The 24,005-nt window shown below is 43.2% G+C and overlaps 1 protein-coding gene across 1 annotated transcript in view; it reads right to left on the bottom strand.

The window, feature by feature from the left end:
* LOC138948787 (uncharacterized) overlaps positions 1 to 23,963 on the bottom strand; it is a 27,597-nt gene extending 3,634 nt beyond the window's left edge. Inside the window, exons 1-6 of the mRNA XM_070320399.1 lie at positions 23,777 to 23,963; positions 15,707 to 16,755; positions 8,190 to 8,404; positions 5,437 to 5,525; positions 4,820 to 4,937; positions 1,899 to 2,024 (exon numbers count right to left, since the gene is read on the bottom strand). Coding sequence (XP_070176500.1) covers positions 1,899 to 2,024; positions 4,820 to 4,937; positions 5,437 to 5,525; positions 8,190 to 8,404; positions 15,707 to 16,683 — 1,525 coding nt within the window. The 5' untranslated portion in view covers positions 16,684 to 16,755; positions 23,777 to 23,963. The remainder of the gene's footprint in view (positions 1 to 1,898; positions 2,025 to 4,819; positions 4,938 to 5,436; positions 5,526 to 8,189; positions 8,405 to 15,706; positions 16,756 to 23,776) is intronic.
* Between the last annotated feature and the right edge of the window lie 42 nt (positions 23,964 to 24,005).

Here is a 24,005-nt window from a genome sequence, read left to right as displayed (position 1 = left end):
ACAAGAAAGGCAGAAAACACCGAACAAACACCACATTACGAAAAAATAGAATTAAAGCTGAAAATAAGTACAATATTGTAACACAGACAGACAGACGAACGGACGAACGCACACAAAACGGAGACAGATGGACACTGAGAGGAAGCGCCGACAGAAAGGCAAATGCATGCACGCCGATACCCACATGCACGCTCTGGTACACAGACAGAGAGATTCACAGACAGAGAAATTCACAGACAGAGAGATTCACGGTCAGAGAGATTCACAGACAGAGAGGCTCGCAGACAGAGAGATTCACAGACAGAGAGATTCACAGAGACTCACAGACAGAGCCAGAGAAATTCACAGACAGAGAAATTCACAGACAGAGAGACAGACAAAAGGCATTCTCAGAACCAGCCATCAAGTCAGCGAGATTGAGAGAAACACAGCCAAAAACACATGCACACAAAGTACTGTCACTCTGACGTCACGATAGAAAGAACAAGTCGCGTAATGCGAAATTACTACATTTAGTCAAGTTGTCGAACTCACGGAATGAAACTGAACGCACTGCACTTTTTCACCAAGACAATACAGCTTCGTCAATCCCCCGCACGTGTAAAACGCAGTGAAACTGACAAACCAGTCAGTATAGCGTGGTAGCGGTTTCGTTTAGCAGGATGGCGCGCTTTTCTGTATCTCTATTCTGTTGAACTTTCTGAGCTAATTCAAACAAAACACATCTATATGTTTTTGGAATCAGGAACCGACAAGGAATAATACGAAATTGTTTTTAAATCGATTTCGGAAATTTTATTTTAAAAATAATTTTTATATTTTTAATTTTCAGAGCTTGTTTTTAATTCAAATATAACATATTTATATGTTTTTAGAATCATAAAATGATGAAAAATAAGATGAACGTAATTTTGGATCGTTTTTAAAAATAATAATTTTAATTACAATTTTCAGATTTTTAATGACCAAAGTCATTAATTAATTTTTAAGCCTCCAAGCTGAAATGCAATACCAAAGTCCGGCCTTCGTCGAAGATTGCTTTGCCAAAATTTCAATAAATTTTATTGAAAAATGAGGGTGTGACAGTCCAGTGCCGCCTCAACTTGTACAAAAAGCCGGATATGACGTCATCAAAGACATTTATCGAAAAAAATGAAAAACACTGTCTGGGGATATCATACCCAGGAACTCTCATGTAAAATTTCATAACGATCGGTCCAGTTGTTTACTCTGAATCGCTCTACACACAGACACAGACACACACAGACACACACAGACACACAGACACACACAGACACAGACACACACACACAGACACACACACACACAGACACACACACACACACACACACACACACACACACACATACACCACGACCCTCGTCTCGATTCCCCCTCTATGTTAAAACTTTTAGTCAAAACTTGACTAAATCATGTAAAAAGCACACACACACACACACACACACACACACACACACATACGCACACAAACACTCGCACGCACGCACACACACACGCACGCACGCGCGCACGCACGCACGCCCATATGCAGGCACAGACACACCCACGCGAGTACCCACGCGAGTACACACACACACACACACACACACACACACACACGCGCACACGCATGTACACTCCCATATCCTCCCCCCCTCCCATCCTGTCTCTCTCTGCTTACAAATCAATAAAACCTACAACACAAACCCCTACCGCCGGGAGACACACACACGCACTCGCACACACACACACACACACACACACACACACACACACACACTTACACACACACACACTTACACACACACACACTCACACACACACACTCATAAGCAAACAAACACACGAACAAACAAACAAACAAACAAACACACACAAACATCACAATAATAACATACCATTAGACCCCCACAGTGTTGTACCCTCACGCCGAAGCTGGTGCGTGAAAGAAGGTCCTCTCGCCAACACCAGTCTGTCGGCATTCTGACGCTTGTATTCGTTTGGAGATGGTTCTTTGTCAGCCCCTGAAATCACACACAATGCCGCAATGATATGTACAAATGAATATTGTCATAACCTGGTAATTTCTTTTTTGGAGTTATGACATTTTAAAATTTTTTTCTCCACCGGAATGAGTTTATGTATTATGTTGAAGCAGTTTGCATTTCTCTATTGTTATGACAATTTTGCTTTGTTTTTTCATGTACTCCCATGGGGTTTATTCCAGCGTCGCGGACGACGCTGGTATCTGCGGTCGGGAAAGACTTTCCACGAATTTGCCACAGGGCGCCGCCATGTTTTCTGTGCTCGACTGCGAGCAGACCACAGGCACATTACACCCAAAATTCTTGTAGGCATACACAGACGCAACATAGCATATACAGACAATAACACCCACAACACTTCAACTGCATATGAAAGGAATAAAAATAAATCCGCAAATCAGTCGCGCACAATACACCAGTTAGAAAAACAAGGAGTACCAAAGCGGCGTGCAGAAACTAAACTGACTCGGAGACTGAGAAGAAACATTTATCACACGATGTGGATAGCAAACATTAAAATAAAACAGATAAGTCAAGCAAAAAATAAACACAAATATCGAAAACACAATAAACAAAGGTAAAGAAAACAAAAAGAGATGCTTGCCGACAGTCAGTGTGTGTGTGCGTGGTTTGCCGTGTGCGTCAGCGGGGTGTGTGTGTGTGTGTGTGTGTGTGTGTGTGTGTGTGTGTGTGTGTGTGTGTGTGTGTGTGCGTGCGCGTGCATGCGTGCGTAGGCTACGTTCTTGCGTGTGTGCGTTCGAATGAGAAAGAAGAGAGAGAGAGGATTGAACAATGAGGTCACGTTCTCTGTCACATGAATACATATACACACACTGAAGGCTACTTCGGACACGAACACTTGCCAACAACTGTGGTTGGACATGCTTTTAAAATGTAATATTTTTTCGACATGATTTCTGGACATACGAATCCCGCTGTGTTGCCTACTGATGTTGCGAATGATGAAGGTTTTGAGTTGACTGACCTTGAGGAGGGATTGCATCAGGCGTTTATCGTCTCAAATTATATCCTTGCTACTTTTCAGGAGTCAACTATTGCCATTCATGGTAACTTGGATAGTCAATGTTTTTATTTGTTTGATTCCCATCAAAGAAACAGAAATGGTAACCATTCTTCAAATGGCGCTGCAGTTTTGATGTCATCAAGTTAACTTTCCTTTGCAGAATTGATTGATTTTCTCAAAAGCCATTATCAATGTGTTTATCAATTAACACCTGTTCATTTCTGTCCAACTGCAATGCAAACTCAATGTGGAGGAAACAAGGATTCATTACAAACAAGTCATCCCTGTACATCAACAGATTTATGTACCTCAATCAATACTGCTAGTATGAGTGACAGGAATCTAAAAGAAAAAACAACCAAACGCAAATGTACTACTACTTCTACGACTCGTTTGAATGTAAAACAGAAATGTAACACTATCTGTGACAATGACGGTTCTACGACTCGTTTGAAGGACAGTATAGATCGAACCTTAACCCACAACTACGACAATTTGTGTCAGACTTTTTTGAACAGGAAAATATGCCTCTGTTCAACAGTAACCAAAACATGGAAGATGTTTTTGAAACTTTACAGAAATGTAACACTAGCCTATCTGTGACAATGTTGCTTTTGAATTGAACCCACATTTGTTGAACAGGAGAGAATGTTCCTGTTCAACAGTGCCCAAAACACTGAATCTGACGTTTTTGAATCTTTTCTGTCATCTAACTAAATCTGACGTTTTTGAATCTTTTCTGTCATCTAACCCAATTGCTCATGACTTCATCGATCTTGAACATGCCTACTTTTCAAAGAAAGACAGACAAAAGCGAAATCTGCATGTTAGCCATCTGCCTGAAATGGTCAATGCACTTTTGTAAAATTGTCACAGCTGTTATGCACTTTTGTGAAATGGTCAGTGCTGTTGTGCACTTATGCAAAACTTGGTGCTGTGCTGTTAACATTTGAACAAAATGCATTTTGTTCAAATGTTTAGTGCAACTTGCTACTATATAATCGCTGTATGCGCTTTGTGGTAATAATGCACTGTTGTGAAAAGTTTGCGCTAAATGTTGGCACTATGCATCATTGTTGGAGCACCCTCCTGTAGATGCACCATGCTGAAAAATGTACTTATGAATCAAGCATTGACTGAAATAAACAATTTATATATCCAGCACAACATGCAATTCATTAACTTTTGACCCTAACCTTTAACACTTCCCAAAATAAATCTTTGGTGGACATTGCATCGACGCTGTTCATTTTGAATGAACATTTTTCTTGTTGAATACATCTGTTGCCTTGCCTTGCCTAGTGTTATAGGGATGTGCACAAAGGCTAAAAAGGCCAGATGGACTGTTGCAAATTAGGACTGGTTAGGGGATACGTAGAATTGTAAACATGCTAGTATTGCCTTTTAGTACTGATCATCTTCAAAAATATTCTCTCGGCATATTGAGACACGTACAAACACACAGACAATTACACACAGTGAACGCGCACGCGGCTATGACAAAGAAGAGAGAGAGAGAGAGAGAGAGAGAGAGAGAGAGAGAGAGAGAGAGAGAGAGAGAGAGAGAGAGAGAGAGAGAGAGAGAGAGAGAGAGAGAGCAATCATGCCACACACACACACACACACACACAAACACACACAGCCTACGTCCGCTATATCCCCTTCACCTCTACCCCATTTCTCCCTCCCCCCCCCCCCCAACCCACCTTCATGCACACATCGATGAATGCAACCCGTACTAAGTACTAACCTGGTTTGATAATGGAATACGCTGTCTTGTGACCGAACGTATAACTGGGTGCTTCGGGCATCGTTCGTTGCCTGGGCCCGATGCCCGACGTTTTGGGGTAGTGGTTCGGTGATGGCCACTGGAAACAAGAACAAGAACACAAACCAAACTAATTTAGTTAAGACAAGAAAGAAAAAAATACTCCCCACAATATTTGCAAACAACGAAACAAACAAACACCCAAGCATAAAGTTTACAAAGTTTTCCAGGTAGTCGTTGAGTTCCTTCCACGCTCTCTCTCTCTCTCTCTCTCTCTCTCTCTCTCTCTCTCTCTCTCTCTCTCTCTCTCTCTCTCTCTCTCTCTCTCTCTCTCTCTCTCTCTCTCTCTCTCTCTCTCTCTCTCTCCTGCTTTCACTCTCTCCCCCACCCTCTTTTTTACCCCGCCTCTCTCTCTCTTCCATCATTTCTCTCTCTCTCTCACCTTCGCACACATAGACACCTGCAGACACGCACGCGTACTGTACTTGTACACACACACACACACACACACACACACACACGCACACACGCACGTACGCACGTACGCACACACGCACACACACCAGCTCTCAACCAGTGAATATCAACACATCACTTACCAGGGAGTCCCGTGTGAAGTCGACTTTAGTGTGCCACACGTGAGGAGATTGAAACCACGACTTGGACCACGACGTTCTTGCTCCTCCAGCTTTTGGTAGAATAAGAATGAACAGTATGAATACTTGTTGTTGAACAGTGAGTTCAGTAAGATCTGAGAAACAAAGGGAGGTAAGCGCTACTAATGCATCATACGACATGACTTTTGTGTTATAGATTAAGTGGGAGTTATGCAGAACCACTCTTCTGGCACATGAGGTAATACCAAGCGTTAGAATGAACAAGCGAATTTCATCCTTATATTTTATAATGAGTTCAATAGAAAATAGAAATGCAGACAAAAACATTGCTGCATGTAACAATTTTTAAAGCAAATAACAGCGTTAAAGATTTGAAGCTAGAGGCACATACTTCTTGAAATTAGGAACACTTCCTGCAAAGCTTCAAAACGTTCGTGTTTTTTTTTCTCTCTCAAAATGGACACAAAATCAGTGTGTTCACAGTACAATGAGTTAAAGGCACAGTAAGCCTCCCGTAAACCATTACAGATACTGTCAGGCTTTTACACACAGTTGGAACACCCTTCCATCTGAACGCTCACCAAACGGGAACATCCTAGGTGCCCTCCGTAAAGAGCGAGCAATTTTCAAAGAATTTATTTTTGCGTGGTTTATCTTACCCCTGAGCCATCGTAAACCCGTGTGATCCAGTTTTCCTTTTTCACAATGTAGTCGTCAGTTAGTAATTTGAATGCGACTCGATGTGAGCTTATCTGCAATAGTGTATTATGTACCTCTCACTATGCACGAAACAAACGGATGTGGTTCACAAGAACTCTAGCGATGGCTTTTGATTGTTCAGAGGAACTGGCGATGCCTATAAACCGTCGTCTGCTACGGGAACCACGACCTTGCGTGATCCTGCTTCCGAGCTTTTCTTTTTTCAAACTTTCAAAACTTCGAATTGTACTGATCTTGTCTTGGTGAAAAAAGAATTCTTTTATGATTTAAGAATGTTTGTGTAACAAGCTGTCAATTTATTATTTAGATTTTAAAAGTTAGGTCTAGCGCCAAAACGCACCACGGTCCGATTGTCTCTGAGCAATCGGCGCAAAATTAATTCTGTAAAAATTGCTCGCTCTTTACGTAAGGCACCTAGGATGTTCCCGTTTGGTGAGCGTTCAAATGGAAGGGTGTTTGTACTGTGTGTAAAAGCCTGACAGTATCTGTGATGGTTTACGGGAGGCTTACTGTGCCTTTAAGATAACGAGATAGATAGATATACAGATAGATATATATATATATATATATATAGCCTAGATAGATAGAAAGATGTATAGAACGATAGAACGATAAATAGACAGAGAGAGACAGAGAGAGAGAGAGAGAGAGAGAGAGAGAGAGAGAGAGAGAGAGAGAGAGAGAGAGAGAGAGAGAGAGAGAGAGAGAGAGAGAGAGAGAGAGAGAGAGAGAGAGAGAGAGAGAAAGAGAGAGAGGGAGAGAGAGAGAGAGAAAGAGAGAGAGAGAGAGGAAGAGAATACGAATATACGAATACAAATACGAAAGTTTATTCAGTTTTAGGCCAGAGCCCCTTCTGAAGGGTATGCGCCCATATACAACATAATCATAGTAAAACATTGTGTTTCATAAATGACCCAAATTTGTACACATCAAACAGTAATACATGTGTACATAAATCATGTCGCAGTGATTAATCTTTTCATTCCCTGATAAATGTATTGTGCTAATTTGGATATTTGAATGACATTTCCAGTAGACATAAGCAAAGTATATCGGTACATACATGGATGATTATAATATTTTGGCTTTATCAATAATACTCTTAGGTCACGTAGTGCAGGACAGCAAAACATAAAGTGTATTTCATTTTCTTCAGCCAATTTACACAGACGACACAACAAATCTTCCTCACTCCGTACACTATACCTACATCTGTGTACAGCGAGATCCGAAACACCGAACCTAAATTTAGTTAATGCACTTTTCACATAGCTGTTCATTTCCATATCTATATACGCTTCAGTACTGCTTCCGGTCTTAAACAATCTGTATGTAGAAAATCTATCACTGCTTTGCATATGGTCGTTCCAGTCTTGCCATCTGCAATCTATCAATCGTTGTCTAAAACATTTCAAAAATCCACCAATACTGTCCACCCCTTGGTTGTACCATACATCTGCAAACCCATGAGAAAACAAACATTTTCGAACATCCGTCGCCCATGTAATTTTGCCATTACAATCTAAATTATAAAGAACTTTGTATGCTCTACATGGAATCTTAGAATTGTCCATTTTTGTTAATTTTAGCCAATATGTAATGCACTTTACATATGAGTTCAGATATATTGGGAATCTTCCCAATTCACCATACACAAGGTCGTTTGGTGTTCTCATGTCTACATGTAGGAATCGTTTCATGGCAAATAAGTGCAGTTTTTCTATTTCCGTACCTTTTTGGAAAGCCCAAATCTCAGCACCATATTGCACAATCGGTTGAACTTGAGACACACACATAGAGACACAGAGGACAATCAGAGAGAGAGAGAGAGAGAGAGAGAGAGAGACAGACAGACAGACAGACAGACAGACAGATTAGACAGATAGCCAGCCAGCTAGCCAACCAGCCAGCCAGCCAGCCAGACAGACAGTGAAACAGACAGATCGAAAGATAGAAAAACCGAAATGTTTACCATACAAAACAAAATGTTTTTTTTTCTTTTTTCCAACACTCACTTTTTTCTGGGGTACATTTGCCTCCAAACGTGTAAGATGGAGCGTTGGTCTCGTTGAGCGGTTTGACCCTCGGGGTGTAGGAACACGGGGTGGGGCCCTCCATGTCGATCCTCAGGGGAGGCCGAGCATTGTTTGCTTCCTCCCACGAGATCACTTTCTTGGGGCGCCTGGGTTCTTCATAGTAAAGACTCGGTCCATTTGGCAATGGTCGCGTTCTGGAAGAAACATAAAAAAAACCCAGATGATGACAAATAATGTAACAAGGATGGCCAGTCAAGGATTGTCATCTCATGTACGACCACTTTCTGGGGTCGTCAGGGCTCTTCGTGTGGTAATGGTCGCGTCCTTAGTGAAAAACAATAAAGGGAAACAGAGTATGAAAAAAAATGTAACAAGGATGACCAGTCAAGGATTGTCATCCAATGTACGATCACTTTCTGGGGTCGTCAGTGTTCTTCGTAATAGAGACTCGGTCCGTGTGGTAAAGAAAAATTATGAAAAACAGATGATGAAAAATAAGGCGACAAGGATGACCTGTCAAGGATTGTCATCCAATGTAGGGGGGCAGAATCACTGCAGAGCAAACCTGGAACTGCGTGTCGCAAACAAGTTATTCGAGCTGTGATTTTCACAAGAAATGTCGTCGTCTGTGATATTAAAAACCACAAAGAAACCACTGTGTGATATTGCGGCACATGTCCACCTCTACTAATACCGCGTCCTTGGTGAATTTGATTTAGTAATAACAGTCTGGAGACATCCTGCTTGCTGCCGCGCGAGCCGAGAACACGTTCCCTCTTTTTTTCCACTGCGCTGGCTGCAAAACCCCTCCGCGCGGAGGTGTTTTCAGACACATCAGACACAGGGTGATAAAGACTTGTTCCGTTTGGTAATGGTTGAATCCTTGGTAGAAATAAAATTCTGTCCAGATGACAAAGCGTAGCTGTACGTTTTTAAGTCAGTGGTTATTCTATGATGAAGTATAAAGATGACTTAGAGGAAAGATAGGGAAAGCGATAGATTTTGATATAGAGGGTAGAACTATTTGTGTGTGTCTCCCTTGGCTTCTATAACTCTCTGTCATTATACAAAGAGAATTCACCACAAAAGAGGGCGCAACCCCCCCCCCCCCACCTTCCCCCAAGCAAAATAACCCCAACAAGAACAAAAGATAAGAAAAAGAAAAGAACAAAAATCAATGCCACAAAATGTATTTGATTTCTGTCACAAATGTTGATTCATATTCGCCGTCAAATCACGAAATTGGCCATATCCAAAATATAATTCTTTAAAGACTGACACAAACTACACTATACTAAAAATTCTATTACCATCACTTACCCGACAAAATGAACTCGTCTAGGCACCGCGTAGGCAGAGGGAGGGTGGGGGGGGGGGGGGGGAGGGGGAGGTACGGTAAAGTGGCCTTGGTGGCATATTTCTGCAGCTTTTTCTTGCCCTTTTTGTTCGGGCATCTCACTGAAAATGCTCTCCCGCCCAAATAAAATAGTACCTGCTACCGGCATTTTAATGTGTGTTTTGTTTCAGTTCCAGAATCAGTAAAAACGATCCTCAACAAAAATAGTCCAGGCAAGATGATAGTAGACGAGTTTACATCAACTGTGAAATCTGCTAATATAGACTGGTTAGACTCTCACACTTTATTGTGTCAAATTCGTCAAAACTATTAGAACTGTAGTTGGTGTTAAAGTCCTGTAAAAATCCGATGACAACATTCGTAATGTTGTTGTTGTTGTTGCTGAAGTACGTAACACCTGCACATATTTTCTGACGTAATATACTGTTCAAAAAAAGAAACGCATAGCTTGTAATATTTGGTTAATTTAGTTATATGGCTACAAGGATATCCACCAAACTGCAGAAAATGTTTATCTGGTCGTCGACCTTTCGTCCATTGCCACAAGTGAGCTCTGCACGTGACGCATGCGTTATCAGTGGCTACAATGTCAAAATTGCTCATTTGGCATGACCACTCGTCATGCTTCAGTGTAATCCCGTGAAACTCGGGGAATATTGAGCTCTCACCATGTCTTCCAAAACCCATAAAAGCGGATTGTTCGCCACAAAGAAATCAGACGACAATTCAGCGACGAAAGATGGCCCGATTGAGCAGAGAAGACCGCCAAATTGCATTGGGTCGTTTACAAGCAGGCCAAAGTCAAAGTGCAATCGCCAGGCACTTCCACGTGTCCCAGAGCACCATCAGTAGACTGTGGGTCAGGTTTCAAGCCACTGGCTCCGTTGCTGACTTGCCACGAGCGGGAAGACCAAGGGCGACAACTGCTGCTCACGACCGCTTCATACGGCTCCGCCACCTCCGGAATCGTTTCCTGTCGGCCTCATCTTCTGTCCAGGCTCTCCCCGGGCCACACCGATTATTGGACCAGACCGTGCGGAACCGCCTGCATGAAGCTGGTTTGAGAGCTCGCAGACCTCACAGAGGAGCTGTCCTCACCCGCCGCCATCGCCAGAACCGAGTGCAGTGGGGCGAAAAGTGTCGCTTGGTACTTATAAATCTTCTTCATAGAAAAACAATGGCAAATTCTCCCGCAAAGGACACAATCAGATACTGTTCCTATACCTGCCGTTGAATAAAGGCACTCGAGAAATATCCCTTAGAAATCTACCAGTCAAAGAAACAGGCACACTCTGTACTTTTTCTGAGGTAAGAGTATGAAGTCTAGGCCAGGGCAGGACAATAAAAATCCAACTGTGAAAATTAACTTCTATGCTGCAGTTCAACCGTATCCACAGATCATTGAGCGTTGATGTCACAAAATAATGTTCACTATTTCGCCAATGAAAAGATACTCAAAACCAACACACACAATTCTAGACGTTGTATCTGAAAATATAATGATATGTACACCTCCTAAATGATGAAGCTTATTTTCAGTATCAGCAAATACATTTGCAATTCTGTGCTCCAGTTTTTTCGGGTGAAAGACTGAATGATACAGTTGCTAGAAACACCTCAAGTAGACTGTACCGAATCTCTCTCAATGGCAAAAACACACGTCCAGAATGTCACGAATTTCTTCGCATTGATCACATCACACACTGAACATTACATAAACCCTCAACGCTTGTCAGTATCCAAACGGTCGCACGTACTTCTGTGTCACATACACGATTGTAGTTGTCCAAATATAAACGACAAACAAGTCGCGTAAGGCGAAAATACAATATTTAGTCAAGTAGCTGTGGAACTCACAGAATGAAACTGAACGCAACGCAACGCAGCAAGACGGTATACTCGTAGCATCGTCACTCCACCGCCCGTGGCAAAGGCAGTGCCCGTGGAATTGACAAGAAGAGCGGGGTATTCGTTGCGCTGAGAAGGATAGCACGCTTTTCTGTACCTCTCTTCGTTTTAACTTTCTGAGCGTGTTTTTAATCCAAACATATCAGATCTATATATTTTTGGAATCAGGAACCGACAAGGAATAAGATGAAAGTGTTTTTAAATTGATTTCGAAAAAAAAAATTTGATAATAATTTTTATATATTTAATTTTCAGAGCTTGTTATTAATCCGAATATAACATATTTATATGTTTTTGGAATCAGCAAATGATGGAGAATAAGATAAACGTAAATTTGGATCGTTTTATAAATTTTTATTTTTTTTTTACAATTTTCAGATTTTTAATGACCAAAGTCATTAATTAATTTTTAAGCCACCAAGCTGAAATGCAATACCGAACCCCGGGCTTCGTCGAAGATTACTTGACCAAAATTTCAACCAATTTGGTTGAAAAATGAGGGCGTGACAGTGCCGCCTCAACTTTCACGAAAAGCCGGATATGACGTCATCAAAGACATTTATCAAAAAAATGAAAACAATGTTCGGGGATTTCATACCCAGGAACTCTCATGTCAAATTTCATAAAGATCGGTCCAGTAGTTTAGTCTGAATCGCTCTACACACACACGCACACACGCACGCACATACACCACGACCCTCGTTTCGATTCCCCCTCGATGTTAAAATATTTAGTCAAAACTTGACTAAATATAAAAAGAGAAATATATTATATTCACTGAAGCTGCTAGTTTTTGGTACATATTTGTTGTTTCTTGCAGACTTCACACACTATGGCAGACGACTAGATATAAACGAAAAACAAACAAATCCACGGAAGCTTTACGTTACTTGTTGGTCTTTACTCGAATTTTTCACCAAGCGTCACAGACGACCACCGTGTTGATTGAAAACTGTATCCATATAGGCTCATGTCGTTTCTGCTTGGTTTACACTTTCATGCTTCATACACCGTCGCAGACGACACCATGTTGATTGAAAACTGCACTCCTACAGGCTCATGTTGTTTCTGCTTGGTCTACACTTTCATACTTCATACACCGTCGCAGACGACACCATGTTGATTGAAAACTGCACTCCTACAGGCTCATGTCGTTTCTGCTTGGTCTAAACTTTCATGCTTCATATGCCGTCGCAGACGACACCATGTTGATTGAAAACTTCACTCCTACAGGCTCATGTTGTTTCTGCTTGGTCTACACTTTCATACTTCATACGCCGTCGCAGACGACACCATGTTGATTGAAAACTGCACTCCTACCGGCTCATGTCGTTTCTGCTTGGTCTACACTTTCATACTTCATACGCCGTCGCAGACGACACCATGTTGATTGAAAACTGCACTCCTACAGGCTCATGTTGTTTTTGCTTGGTTTACACTTTCATACTTCATACGCCGTCGCAGACGACACCATGTTGATTGAAAACTGTATTCATATAGGCTCATGTCGTTTCTGCTTGGTCTACACTTTCATACTTCATCCGCCGTCGCAGACGACACCATGTTGATTGAAAACTGCACTCCTACAGGCTCATGTCGTTTCTGCTTGGTTTACACTTTCATACTTCATACGCCGTCGCAGACGACACCATGTTGATTGAAAACTGTATTCATATATGAATATATAGGCTCGATAATGTCGTTTTTGCTTGGTCTACACTTTTATGCTTCATACGCCGTCGCAGACGATACGATGTTGAATGAAAACTGTATTCACGGAGGCTCTTAGTTACTGACCGGTCTGTACTACACAAGGAGACGACAAAACAGGACAGCAGAGACCTAGACCCAGTCGACGATTGACCAAAAAAATTGCTTCTGATCTGTTGACCGTAACGGTATGTTTAGTTCTGTGTGGTCTTGCTTGGTTAGTTTTCAGGTGAAATACTCGTCTGTAAGCGGTCATGCGAGTCAGCTAGCAAAGAGAAATTTATGACCAATAACAACAAACGCCAAAACTCAAAAACCATTTTTTCTCTCTCGACTCCCTGCAATGGAAGTCATACATTTGTCCAGGTTCAGTGGAGCCCTCCGCTTAAGACCTCCAAAAATCTGAGAAAATCTGTTCGTATAAAGGAGGGTGTCTTAAAATGGAGGTTAATTTAGAGACGTTACAAACAGGCAGTCTGAAATAACAGGGTCTTAAAATGGAGGTTAATTTAGAGACGTTACAAACAGGGAGTCTGAAATAACAGGGTCTTAAAATGGAGGTTAATTTAGAGACGTTACAAACAGGGAGTCTGAAATAACAGGGTCTTAAAATGGAGGTTAATTTAGAGACGTTACAAACAGAGAGTCTGAAATAACAGGGTCTTAAAATGGAGGTTAATTTAGAGACGTTATAAACAGGGAGTCTGAAATAACAGGGTCTTAAAATGGAGGTTAATTTAGAGACGTTACAAACAGGGAGTCTGAAATAACAGGGTCTTAAAAGGGGAGAAGCCTTAATTCGGGGGTCTTAACAAGAGGGTTCCACTGTATTTGTCTTCTGGAACCATTTTTTCACGCCTGCCTGGCAATAGGATTAAGCTTTTAGCGCTTGTAAGGGGCTCCGCTCACATATGTAACGTGAGCAGGACCGACGACGCACTGCAGATTATCCCAGCCCGCTGCACGTTGCATGAAAGGAAAACAGGCCAAGTACTCGTCATAATCCCTATCGCGGCATAAACAATATGCAGTGCGTCGTCTGTGCCGCTGAAACTGCGCAGGTATATTCTGCCCATAACGGGTACTGTCGTCTACTGTCGCCGCCACCCGATAGTATGCTTTTAATTAAGCGTTGTTGACTATGAATGTATCTATGTAAATGCTTGTATAACTGTGTTTTAATTTTAAATGTGTCAAGCGCAAAGAGCATAATTGTAAAGTTATGATGTTGGGCTATATAAATGCTCATTTATTATTATTATTATTATTATTAGTGTTTGTGGGGGACAACGTGTTGACGCAGGGAATATACCCGTTCATTTCCTTGATCCTGTTGGACCCGTCAAAACATTGCCTCACTGGGTGTTCAATTTGGCTGAAGGAGGCGATTTTCGCCTGGGGTCAAAAGGGAGGTAATTCTGTTTTCTTTTCTTTTGGGGTCGGCTGTAGGCGGAGGTGGAGGGGTAGCTTGCTAAAAGGCAAGACAGTGTTTAGTGTGTGTGTGTGTGTGTGTGTGTGTGTGTGTGTGTGTGTGTGTGTGTGTGTGTGTGTGTGTGTGTGCGTGTGTGTGCCTGTGTGTGCCTGTGTGTGCGCGCGCGTGCGCGCGCGTTTGTGTCTTTGAGTGGGTGAGAGAGATAGAGAGATAGTGAGAAAAAAAGACAGACAGATAGACAGACAGACTGACACGCAGACAGACACACAAACATAAAGACAGATAAAACAGAGAAATAGAGAACGGTCGGCCAACGTGCATATACTTCAATGTATGTTTTAAAAGGATATATAAGTACTAGATGATTACCCGCTTCGCCGGGTACCGGCTTCGACGGGATACCCGGCTTCGCCGGGAAGAAGTAGAGCCGAATACCCGGCTTGGCAAGGTGAGTGGCGCACCGTACGCCGGCTTCGCCGGGTGAGTGGCGCACCGTATGCGATTGACGCCACACGAAGGAAGGGAGATAAACGCGCAAAACACTGGAGAAGATAAGGAAGAGTTACTGGGAATGGATGTACAGAAAAACCATAAAAAAACAAAATCGGTTCAGCGCTGCGCGCTGAGAGCACGTGTTGAAAATTTTCATCGACCAGATTGTTGTGCGGGGTCTACCTGAATATGCCCACCAAATTTGAAGCAGATCCATCGAGAACTTTGGCCGTGCATAGCGAACAGACAGAAAGACAGACAGACAGACAGACACACACACACACACAAGCCGTATATAGATATAGATGAGAGCCTGAGGGGAAGCATAGAACTCATATAATTCATCTTAAGAAGATTTCGCATCAGAAGAGTTCGTCTTAAGCGTACAGTGGAACCCCCATTTTAAGACCTCCACAAATCTGAGAAAATCAGGTCTTAAAAAGGAGGGAGTCTTAAAATGGGGGTACATTTACAGAGGATATGAATAGAAGGTCTTAGAAAACAGGGTCTCAAAAGAGAGGAAGTCTTAAATTGGGGGGTCTTAAAAGGGGGGTTCCACTGTACTATCAAACATCTCTTACGCGGACGCATACTCACCTCGCAGGAGATACAGTGACGGTGGCTAGTCGGATGTACTTTGGAGGACGACGAGACCTTATCAGCTGTTTTGGCGAGGGTTGTGTCCCGTACTTGATGGCATCGGAAATGGATGTCGTCATCTGCTGACCTCTGACCTGCCCTCTGGCCACGGGAGGTAACTGCGCGGTCTTGGGGTTCAGGGACGGGCCTGCGCCTTCGAGAGGAGTGTTAGTGAGTCGTTTCGGGAGGAGTCCTGCCGTAGGGCTGCGAGCTGAGACAATAGCTGGAGTCTGATCCGCCATCTCTGCAGCCTCTGCACTTTCCGCTTCCTTCTCCAGGGTGTCTGCGGCCTGCGTTCTGATGGTGTCGTCTTCGTCGTGTTCGTGGTCGCTGTCGAACGTCGGGGTTGGTGGGAGCTCCTGCTGTTGGGCTTTTGATTCTGCTTCTCCTCCTCGTCCCCCTTCTGCTGCACGACCGTCTCTGTCTTCTTCTTCTTCGTCGTCGTCGTCGTCGTCGGCTCCCCGCTCTCCACCCCTGCCATCTTTGGGGTTTTCGTTCTTCTGTGCTTGCATTTCCCCTTCTCCTTCTTTTGTCTTTTCTGCTACTGTTTCTTTGGCCAGTGGTTCGTTTTTGTGAGATTCTTCCTCTTTCGGAGCCGCTTCTTCTCCGACCCCGCTTGGTCGTTCTTCTGTCGGAGGATCTGCAGTTGCTTCCCCTGAGTTAGAGTTATCGTTCGTTGTTGCTACGTTGTCTCCCTTGCTGTCGGAAGGTGCTACTTCATTAGCGCCCTCTGGCGAGGTTCTTGCCTCTGGAAGACTTCCGCCATTTTCCTTTACACCTTCTGGGCTGTCTCTTTTCTGTTCCGACATGTTTTTATCAGAGTCTGTCTTAGTGTCTTCTTCCTTTTGAGATATGTGCGTACCCTCTGCTGGTTCCTCTTTACCCACAGTTCCTAACGTTTCCGGTTCCTGTGGTGATGTGTCAACGTCAGCCATGACGGTGGTGCCAAGAAAGATGTGACGTCAAAACGTGCAAAATCGAGGAATGGTTTTGTTTACTGGCCGCAACTGAAACACAAGAAACATTCGGTCATTGTTTTATTCATGGCACTGAGGCTGTCAGATTGAGACACAGAAAAACAGACATATGCACACAAACATTCAAAAGCACGCACAAACGTAGCTATGCCGTACACACGCACACACACAGCACACATACAGAAGGGTATGGCATATACATGACAATTTACATCGACCCTTAACTCATAGCCACCTAAAATCAGATTTGATAAAATTTTACTCTGATTCAGCTGATCTTGAAAATAAGGAGTACACTACACCCGATTACTGTATCCCTAATGAAACTCCGTTTTTATACAAAACAGAAAAAGGAGATAACTTTGTCTGTATACCCATTCGTTTTCTGCAAATGAAAGCACATCGAAAACAACAAAAGCTTTTCCTCAAAAGCGAAAAGAGGGGGTGGCTTAACATCGGCAGAAAGGGTCCATGTCGACCAAAAGTGGGTGCATTCCGTGTAGGTGCATTCCCTGTAGGCGTTTTTCGTATATAGAGGGAATGCGCCGGGGTGCTTTTCCTGTAGTGTTTCACCAATCTCGCTGAGAGTTACGTGCTGCATATAGCCACATCGGTTACATTTGATATTTTTCGATCCTTTTATTTTTATTTTTCAAAGAAGCTTCGATTGAGTGTTACAATTTTAAATGAAGAAATGAAAAAATCCATCAAGTCCTCCTGTCGGACCGCATTTTGGATGTCACAAGGGAAGCAACGCTGAGATGAATCACACGCTTGGGGCGAGATTGAGCGGTGTCGTACTTTCCTACAGAAAATACACCCGGGTGCATTCCCAGCAGACAGAAAAAACGCCAACAGGAAATGCGCCTGCAGGGATAACACCCTTTCTGCTTAACTTAGGAACATGCCCCCTACTTTCAAACTACTAAAAAGGCTTAAGTAAATATTGTTATGTTATTTAAGAAAAGAAAGAAAAGGGAAATGCTAGCTGTACAGATAACGGACAGGCTTTTGCCTGAGTGCCTATGATTTCCCCCTCTTCGCAGCAACCATGCAATCATATAGTTACTCCATACCTACAAGCACTTCAAGTGGTCGCTCACCGCAAGACATACCCCGTCCAATGGACATAATCACCTCACTCTACAGCGGATATCACAGGCGGAAGAAATTGATAACCGGTCTTACAAATTTTCTGTAATTGCTGTTAATCAAAGGAAAATTTTATTTCATTTTAATATCGTGACATATATACAATCTCTGGCATTTAGGATCCGTACTCAAGCATACAGTGCTTATGTTAGCGAATCCCAGTGAAACATAACAGAAATAAGTAACCACGATGGCGGATAAAATCAAAATACTTATATATGAGAATATTATGCAAACATTTTAAAGCAAGGTACAAAAAAAAAAAAAAAAGGGGGGGGGGGGGGAGGGGGGTTGGGGGATGGTAATACAGAACTAGTGATTAAAAAAAAGGGGGATACAAGAGAACAGTGCGCATGCTTCCTTCTGACGATAGTGCAGTGTTTATATACACCGACCTTGTGAAACCTCGATCAAGTGTAACAACTCATAGAATGTGTTGGAGTTTTCAGCGTAGCAAATGGTGTTTAAGTGTAGCATTGTCTAAAATGTATACGCACATCCGCATTTATGCTAATTCGTGAAAGAGTATATACGTACATTTAAAAAAAAAGTGTATTTAGAAAGCATGAGCATAATTCCGAGTAGAGAGTGTCTGCAGTGCAACTTTTCAGTGTTGAAAATGTGTTATGACCCACATTGGGGCGGGGATATAGCTCAGTTGGTAGCGCGCTGGATTCAGTTGGCCGCTGTCAGCGTGAGTTCGATCCCAGGTTCGGCGGAAATTTATTCCACAGTCAACTTTGTGTGCAGACTCTCTTCGGTGTTCGAACCTCCCCCCGTGTACACTACATTGGGTGTGCACGTTAAAGATCCCACGATTGACAAAAGGGTCTTTCCTGGCAAAATTGCTTAGGCACAGTTAATAATTGTCTACCTATACCCGTGTGACTTGGAATAATAGGCCGTGAAAGGTAAATATGCGCCGAAATGGCTGCAATCTACTGGCTGTATAAAATTTCATCTCACACGGCATCACTGCAGAGCGCCTAGAACTGTACCCACGGAATATGCGCGATATAAGACTCATTGATTGATTGATTGATTGATTGTGACCGCTTCTCGGAGTGACATTCAGAAATGAGCACCAGGGCTCACAAGAAATGGCGAACTGGTGCATGCTTGTGCGTGGTTATTTGCTTGAGCGTTTGCAAATTTTAAGCTTGGTTTAGCAATTTCTCTTCAAACGTAGCATGCTACATCAAAAGCGTAGCAGTTGGCAGCGACTCGGTCGGATGCCTTTACACTCGATACGCAGGTAACTAACTACATGTATACGAAAAACTGTTCTTGGATATTCGCTTGAGCGTAGCAATCCTAAGCTTGGCGTAACAGCGTAGCATTTTCTCTTCAAATGTAGCATGCTACATCAAACGCGTAGCAGTTGGCAGCGACTCAGTCGTGTGCCTTTACACTCGACCCGCGGGTAACAATTTGTTCTTGGAGTCTCGCCCAAGAGCACCTTACAAGAACACTCGGAAACGTGTTTGTAATAAGCTGTGAGAATATTATTGTGTAGACTTGTCGAGAATATGCCAAGTGGCGAACTGAGTGTGCGGTTATGAGGACTTGCAAACAGTCCTAATACAGATTTGTGTCCTTCACTTCTTGTCGCTACGATTTGATGTTATTGTTGCCAGCGGTTAGCACTTCACAAAACCCGTGTTTTGTTTTATCTGCTGCTCATTTGTCCTCATTCCAATAGGAAACGATTTTGGGAGATCAACACGATCAAGAACAAGAACAAGAACACAGAACAAGAACAACAACTACCACCACCACCACCACAACAACAACAACAACAACAACAACAACAACAACAACAACAACAACAATCTAACTACACTGCATATATAGTACAAACTTGAATGTAAACACCTTTTTGAAGGATTTTTGGGTCGAGTAACTTTAACTTGCGAAAGGTAGATGATGATGCCGTTAAAAATCGTGGGTGTATGAACGATCAAGTATATTTGGGTAAGGCTTCGCATGTACTGTAGTTACTCTTTACTTAAATAACTTCATAATGATGCTTACAGGGCATCCAACACAGACGGACGGCCGGACGGGCGGACGGACAGACAGACACACACACACACACACACAGAAAGACATACAGACGCACGCAGGAATGAGCACACGCCTGCACGCACGTTGATTTGTTCATGTCTAAAGCTCTCATGTTTTTGAAACCAAAAAATATAAACATTAATTTACCTCATTACATTTATTTATCTCAGTATCTTAATTTCACTTCTGTGTTCATTTTGCCCTCCCCATCCCCCCCATTCCCCTTTTCTACATTTTTCATTGGTGTAATATTCGTAGCAGATAAATGTGTTCTGAAACTGCTAGCGACAACACGTGTATGTATGTACTAGATGAATACCCGCTTCGCCGGGTACGGCTTCGCCGGGAAGAAGTCGAGCCGAATACCGGCTTTGCCGGGTGTACGCCGGCTTTGCACCGCAAAACACTGGAGAAGAGTAGTGACCTTCTAAAAATAGTATAACGGGAATATGGATTGAGCGTTGTCGACAGTGACCTTCTAAAAATAGAAACGGGAATATGGATTGACGCCACACGAAGGAAGGGAGGTAAACGCTGAAAACACTGGAGAAGATAAGGAAGAGTTACTGGAAATGGATCCAGAGAAAAACCAAAATCGGTTCAGCGCTGCGCGCTGAGAGCACGTGTTGAAAATTCTCATCGACCAGATTGTGTCCGGGGTCTCTCTGAATAAGCCCACCAAATTTGAAGCAGATCCATCGAGAACTTTGGCCGTGCATCGCGCACAGACACACAGACACTAGTCGTATCTATATATATATACGACTAGTGTCTGTGTGTCTGTGTGTCTGTGTGTGTGTGTGTGTATCTGTCTGTGCGCGATGCACGGCCAAAGTTCTCGATGGATCTGCTTCAAATTTGGTGGGCATATTCAAGTAGACCCGGGACACGACACAACCTGGTCGATATTTCAACACGTGCTCTCAGCGCGCAGCGCGGAACCGATTTTGGTTCCACCTCAGCTATTTTGGTTCCACCTCAGCTTACCCGGGCCCCCATACCGACACACCATAGCCGCTACACCACATCACAACGCCAAAGTTCTCGGTGGATCTTTTTCAAATTTGGACACCGTATTCAGCTACACCCCGGACACAATATCATCGATGAGATATTTCAACACGTGCTCTCAGCGCGCAGCGCTGAACTCATTTTCGTTTTTGGGTTCATTTCACCATTATAAGTAACTCTTCCTTATCTTCTCCAGTGTTTGGCGTTTATCTCCCTTCCTTCGTGTGGCTTTCCCGTTCAGTTGTAAGTTACTACACTGCGCTGTCCACTGCGCTGAGCGTCTTCGGATATTCCCGGCGTTCTGTTACTGTTACCTATTTTTAGAAGGTCAACGCAGTGTACAGAACGTAAATTGGACCCGTAAATTATCCTCACTGTAAAAGTGCAAAGGTCGAATCAATTTATAGCCACGCGAAAAATACACTGTCATCTATCTCTCTATAGATACGGCTTCTCTGTGTTTGTGTGTGTGTGTGTGTAAGTGTGTGTGTCTCTATGTAATCAACACCTGTGCATTCTTCAGTTCTGTTTGTGATGTGGTCTGGCGGCTTTTGTGTAATTTTATGTACTGGCCTTCCTTTGAGAAGCCATAACTTGCTCAGTCCTGTTTGAGTGGAGTTCGCCTCCAAAGGTGATTATCACGGTTACATTCGTCGACAAGGATGGGACTCGATATGGTCAGGAATGGCATTATGGCCACTGAATCATTTTCGTGCTGTTCCCATTCCACGAATCTGGGAGGGACCTAAGCTTGGCGGGTCCATAGTTCGGACGGCTCTAAGTACTTCTTCCCGGCGAAGCCGGCTACCCGGCGAAGCGGGTATTCATTCTAGTATATATATATAGATGCAAACAGCAGGCTAAGCGGCCTATAAATCTTTAACCCGACAATCCGTCTACGGCCCAAGCTTTGATCAGTACCGCCACCATTTACTGTAGTGGTAATCGATTAACACGTGACAACCACTGGTGCCAGACACCACTTTGGAGAACACGCTCTCATGCACGCACGAACGCACGTACGTACGTACACACACGCGCTAACACACACACACACACTGACACACACGCACGTACGTACGCACAAGCGCTAACACACACACACACACACACACACTAATACGCACACACGCACTCACGCACACACACACACACGCACGCACACACACACACACACACACTCACACATATTAATACATAAAAACTTTGTCTGTCTGTCTGTCTGTCTGTCTGTCTGTCTGTTTGTCTGTCTGTCTATGTCTCAGTCTCTCTTTGTCTCTCTGTCTCTCTCTGTCTCTCTCTCTCTGTCTCTCTCTCTGTCTCTGTCTGTCTGTCTCTCTCTCTCTCTCTCTCTCTCTCTCTCTCTCTCTCTCTCTCTCTCTCTCTCTCTCTCTCTCTCTCTCTCTCTCTCTCTCTCTCTCAGACCGTTCATTCTGACATCGTTCTTTGACCTCTGACTATATATGATTAAGCTTGGTATGTGTTACACGCTTAACAAAATTTGCTGACTGGTGACTGACAGCCGGTAATCCCTTACCTCAGTACAACGTATAAACAGCTAAGCTCTTTCACGAAAAGTAACAAGAAAGACTCGCAAACAACCCCCAACGTACCCCTACACCCCATCTCCCCTCTCTCTTTTTAGTGTCCGTTCATGATTATAACATACACTGTATTGCCTATTATTTTCTGTGCGTTGAAATTGTGTAAATCGAAAATGAGTGAAAGAATTAAACAAACTTGAAGGCGTACAATTATACTCGGCACCGTAAAGCATACCACGCACACAATTAAGAGAGAGAGAGAGAGAGAGAGAGAGAGAGAGAGAGAGAGAGAGAGAGAGAGAGAGAGAGAGAGAGAGAGAGAGACTAGAGAGAGAGAGAGAGAGAGAGAGAGAGAGAGAAAAGAGAAAGAAAGAGGGAGAGAGTGAGAGAGAGAAGGAGAGAGAGAGGGGGGAGAGACTAAACGACAGAGAAAGACAGAGAGGGAAAAAGAAGGTCATAGAGAGAAGTTACTACAATTCTGAGTGACCTGCTGCAGCACAGCTGGTCTCGGCTAAAAAAAAACCTTGGTCAACATAGGTGGGGTAGAAAGTGTTTGCATGAAATAAGAGAGAGAGAGAGAGAGAGAGAGAGAGAGAGAGAGAGAGAGAGAGAGAGAGAGAGAGAGAGAGAGAGAGAGAGAGAGAGAGAGAGAGAGAGAGAGAGAGAGAGAGAGAGAGAGAGAGACGCTTTAAATCTCTCGAGTCAATACATCACTCTCGCTTTATAACGAATATTCAATAGCCCGGGAAGGAAAAAAAGCCCGTGGTTGTATTTAGTCAATATTTACATTGATCTTTTGCTTCACTGATCATTTCCTAGTGCCTTATATATATATCTTATCAGGCTTCTCTAATGTTCTCTGCCGGGTGGAGTCAACACGGCGTAGCGTTTAAAATCGGAAATCTGACCTACGGAGCACCACATCGGCGAGGATAAGCTAAGAAAACATATGTATAGAAAGCATATACGGTTGAACTACAAGCGGGAAGTCAGCCGGAAAATAAACCATACGCCCAGAGGTGGAAATACAAAAAGACAACACTGAACACAGCGTAGGTCTATTTAGCAATGGAACCCTTCGCTGTTGTCAGCCAGCACTCGCGATTAAACACTTGTGAAACTGGAACAGAGGGTGTCGTTTTCAAGGTTTACCCGGGTCAAACATACAATGTACACAATTGCTACCACTTATCTATTCAAGCCTTCAAACGATTTTAGCAGATTACCCAAAAGGCTCGGAATCTCCAATATTAGCAAAAAAGAACTCGAAAACTCACCTGGTTGATTACCGATTCACATCATCCACACACTCATAAGGCGTCAAAAATAATCCTCAGGACTCGACTAATTTGCAAGAGTAGTGCACAGTGCACGGCCATTTTGTTTCTAATCACGCTGTCTCGTTACCAGGGTCAATCGAGCGTACTAAATCGGCAAATGGAGCGTGCATAATTACGTGATTTGCATGGTTGCTTGCACATTTATTACATCATAATTCAGCATGTT

The sequence above is a fragment of the Littorina saxatilis genome, linkage group LG15 (genome assembly GCF_037325665.1).
Source record: "Littorina saxatilis isolate snail1 linkage group LG15, US_GU_Lsax_2.0, whole genome shotgun sequence".
NCBI classification, from domain to species: Eukaryota; Metazoa; Mollusca; class Gastropoda; order Littorinimorpha; family Littorinidae; genus Littorina; species Littorina saxatilis.
The sequence above is the reverse complement of the archived record's forward strand: the minus strand, read 5'-3'. Positions and strand labels throughout refer to the sequence as shown.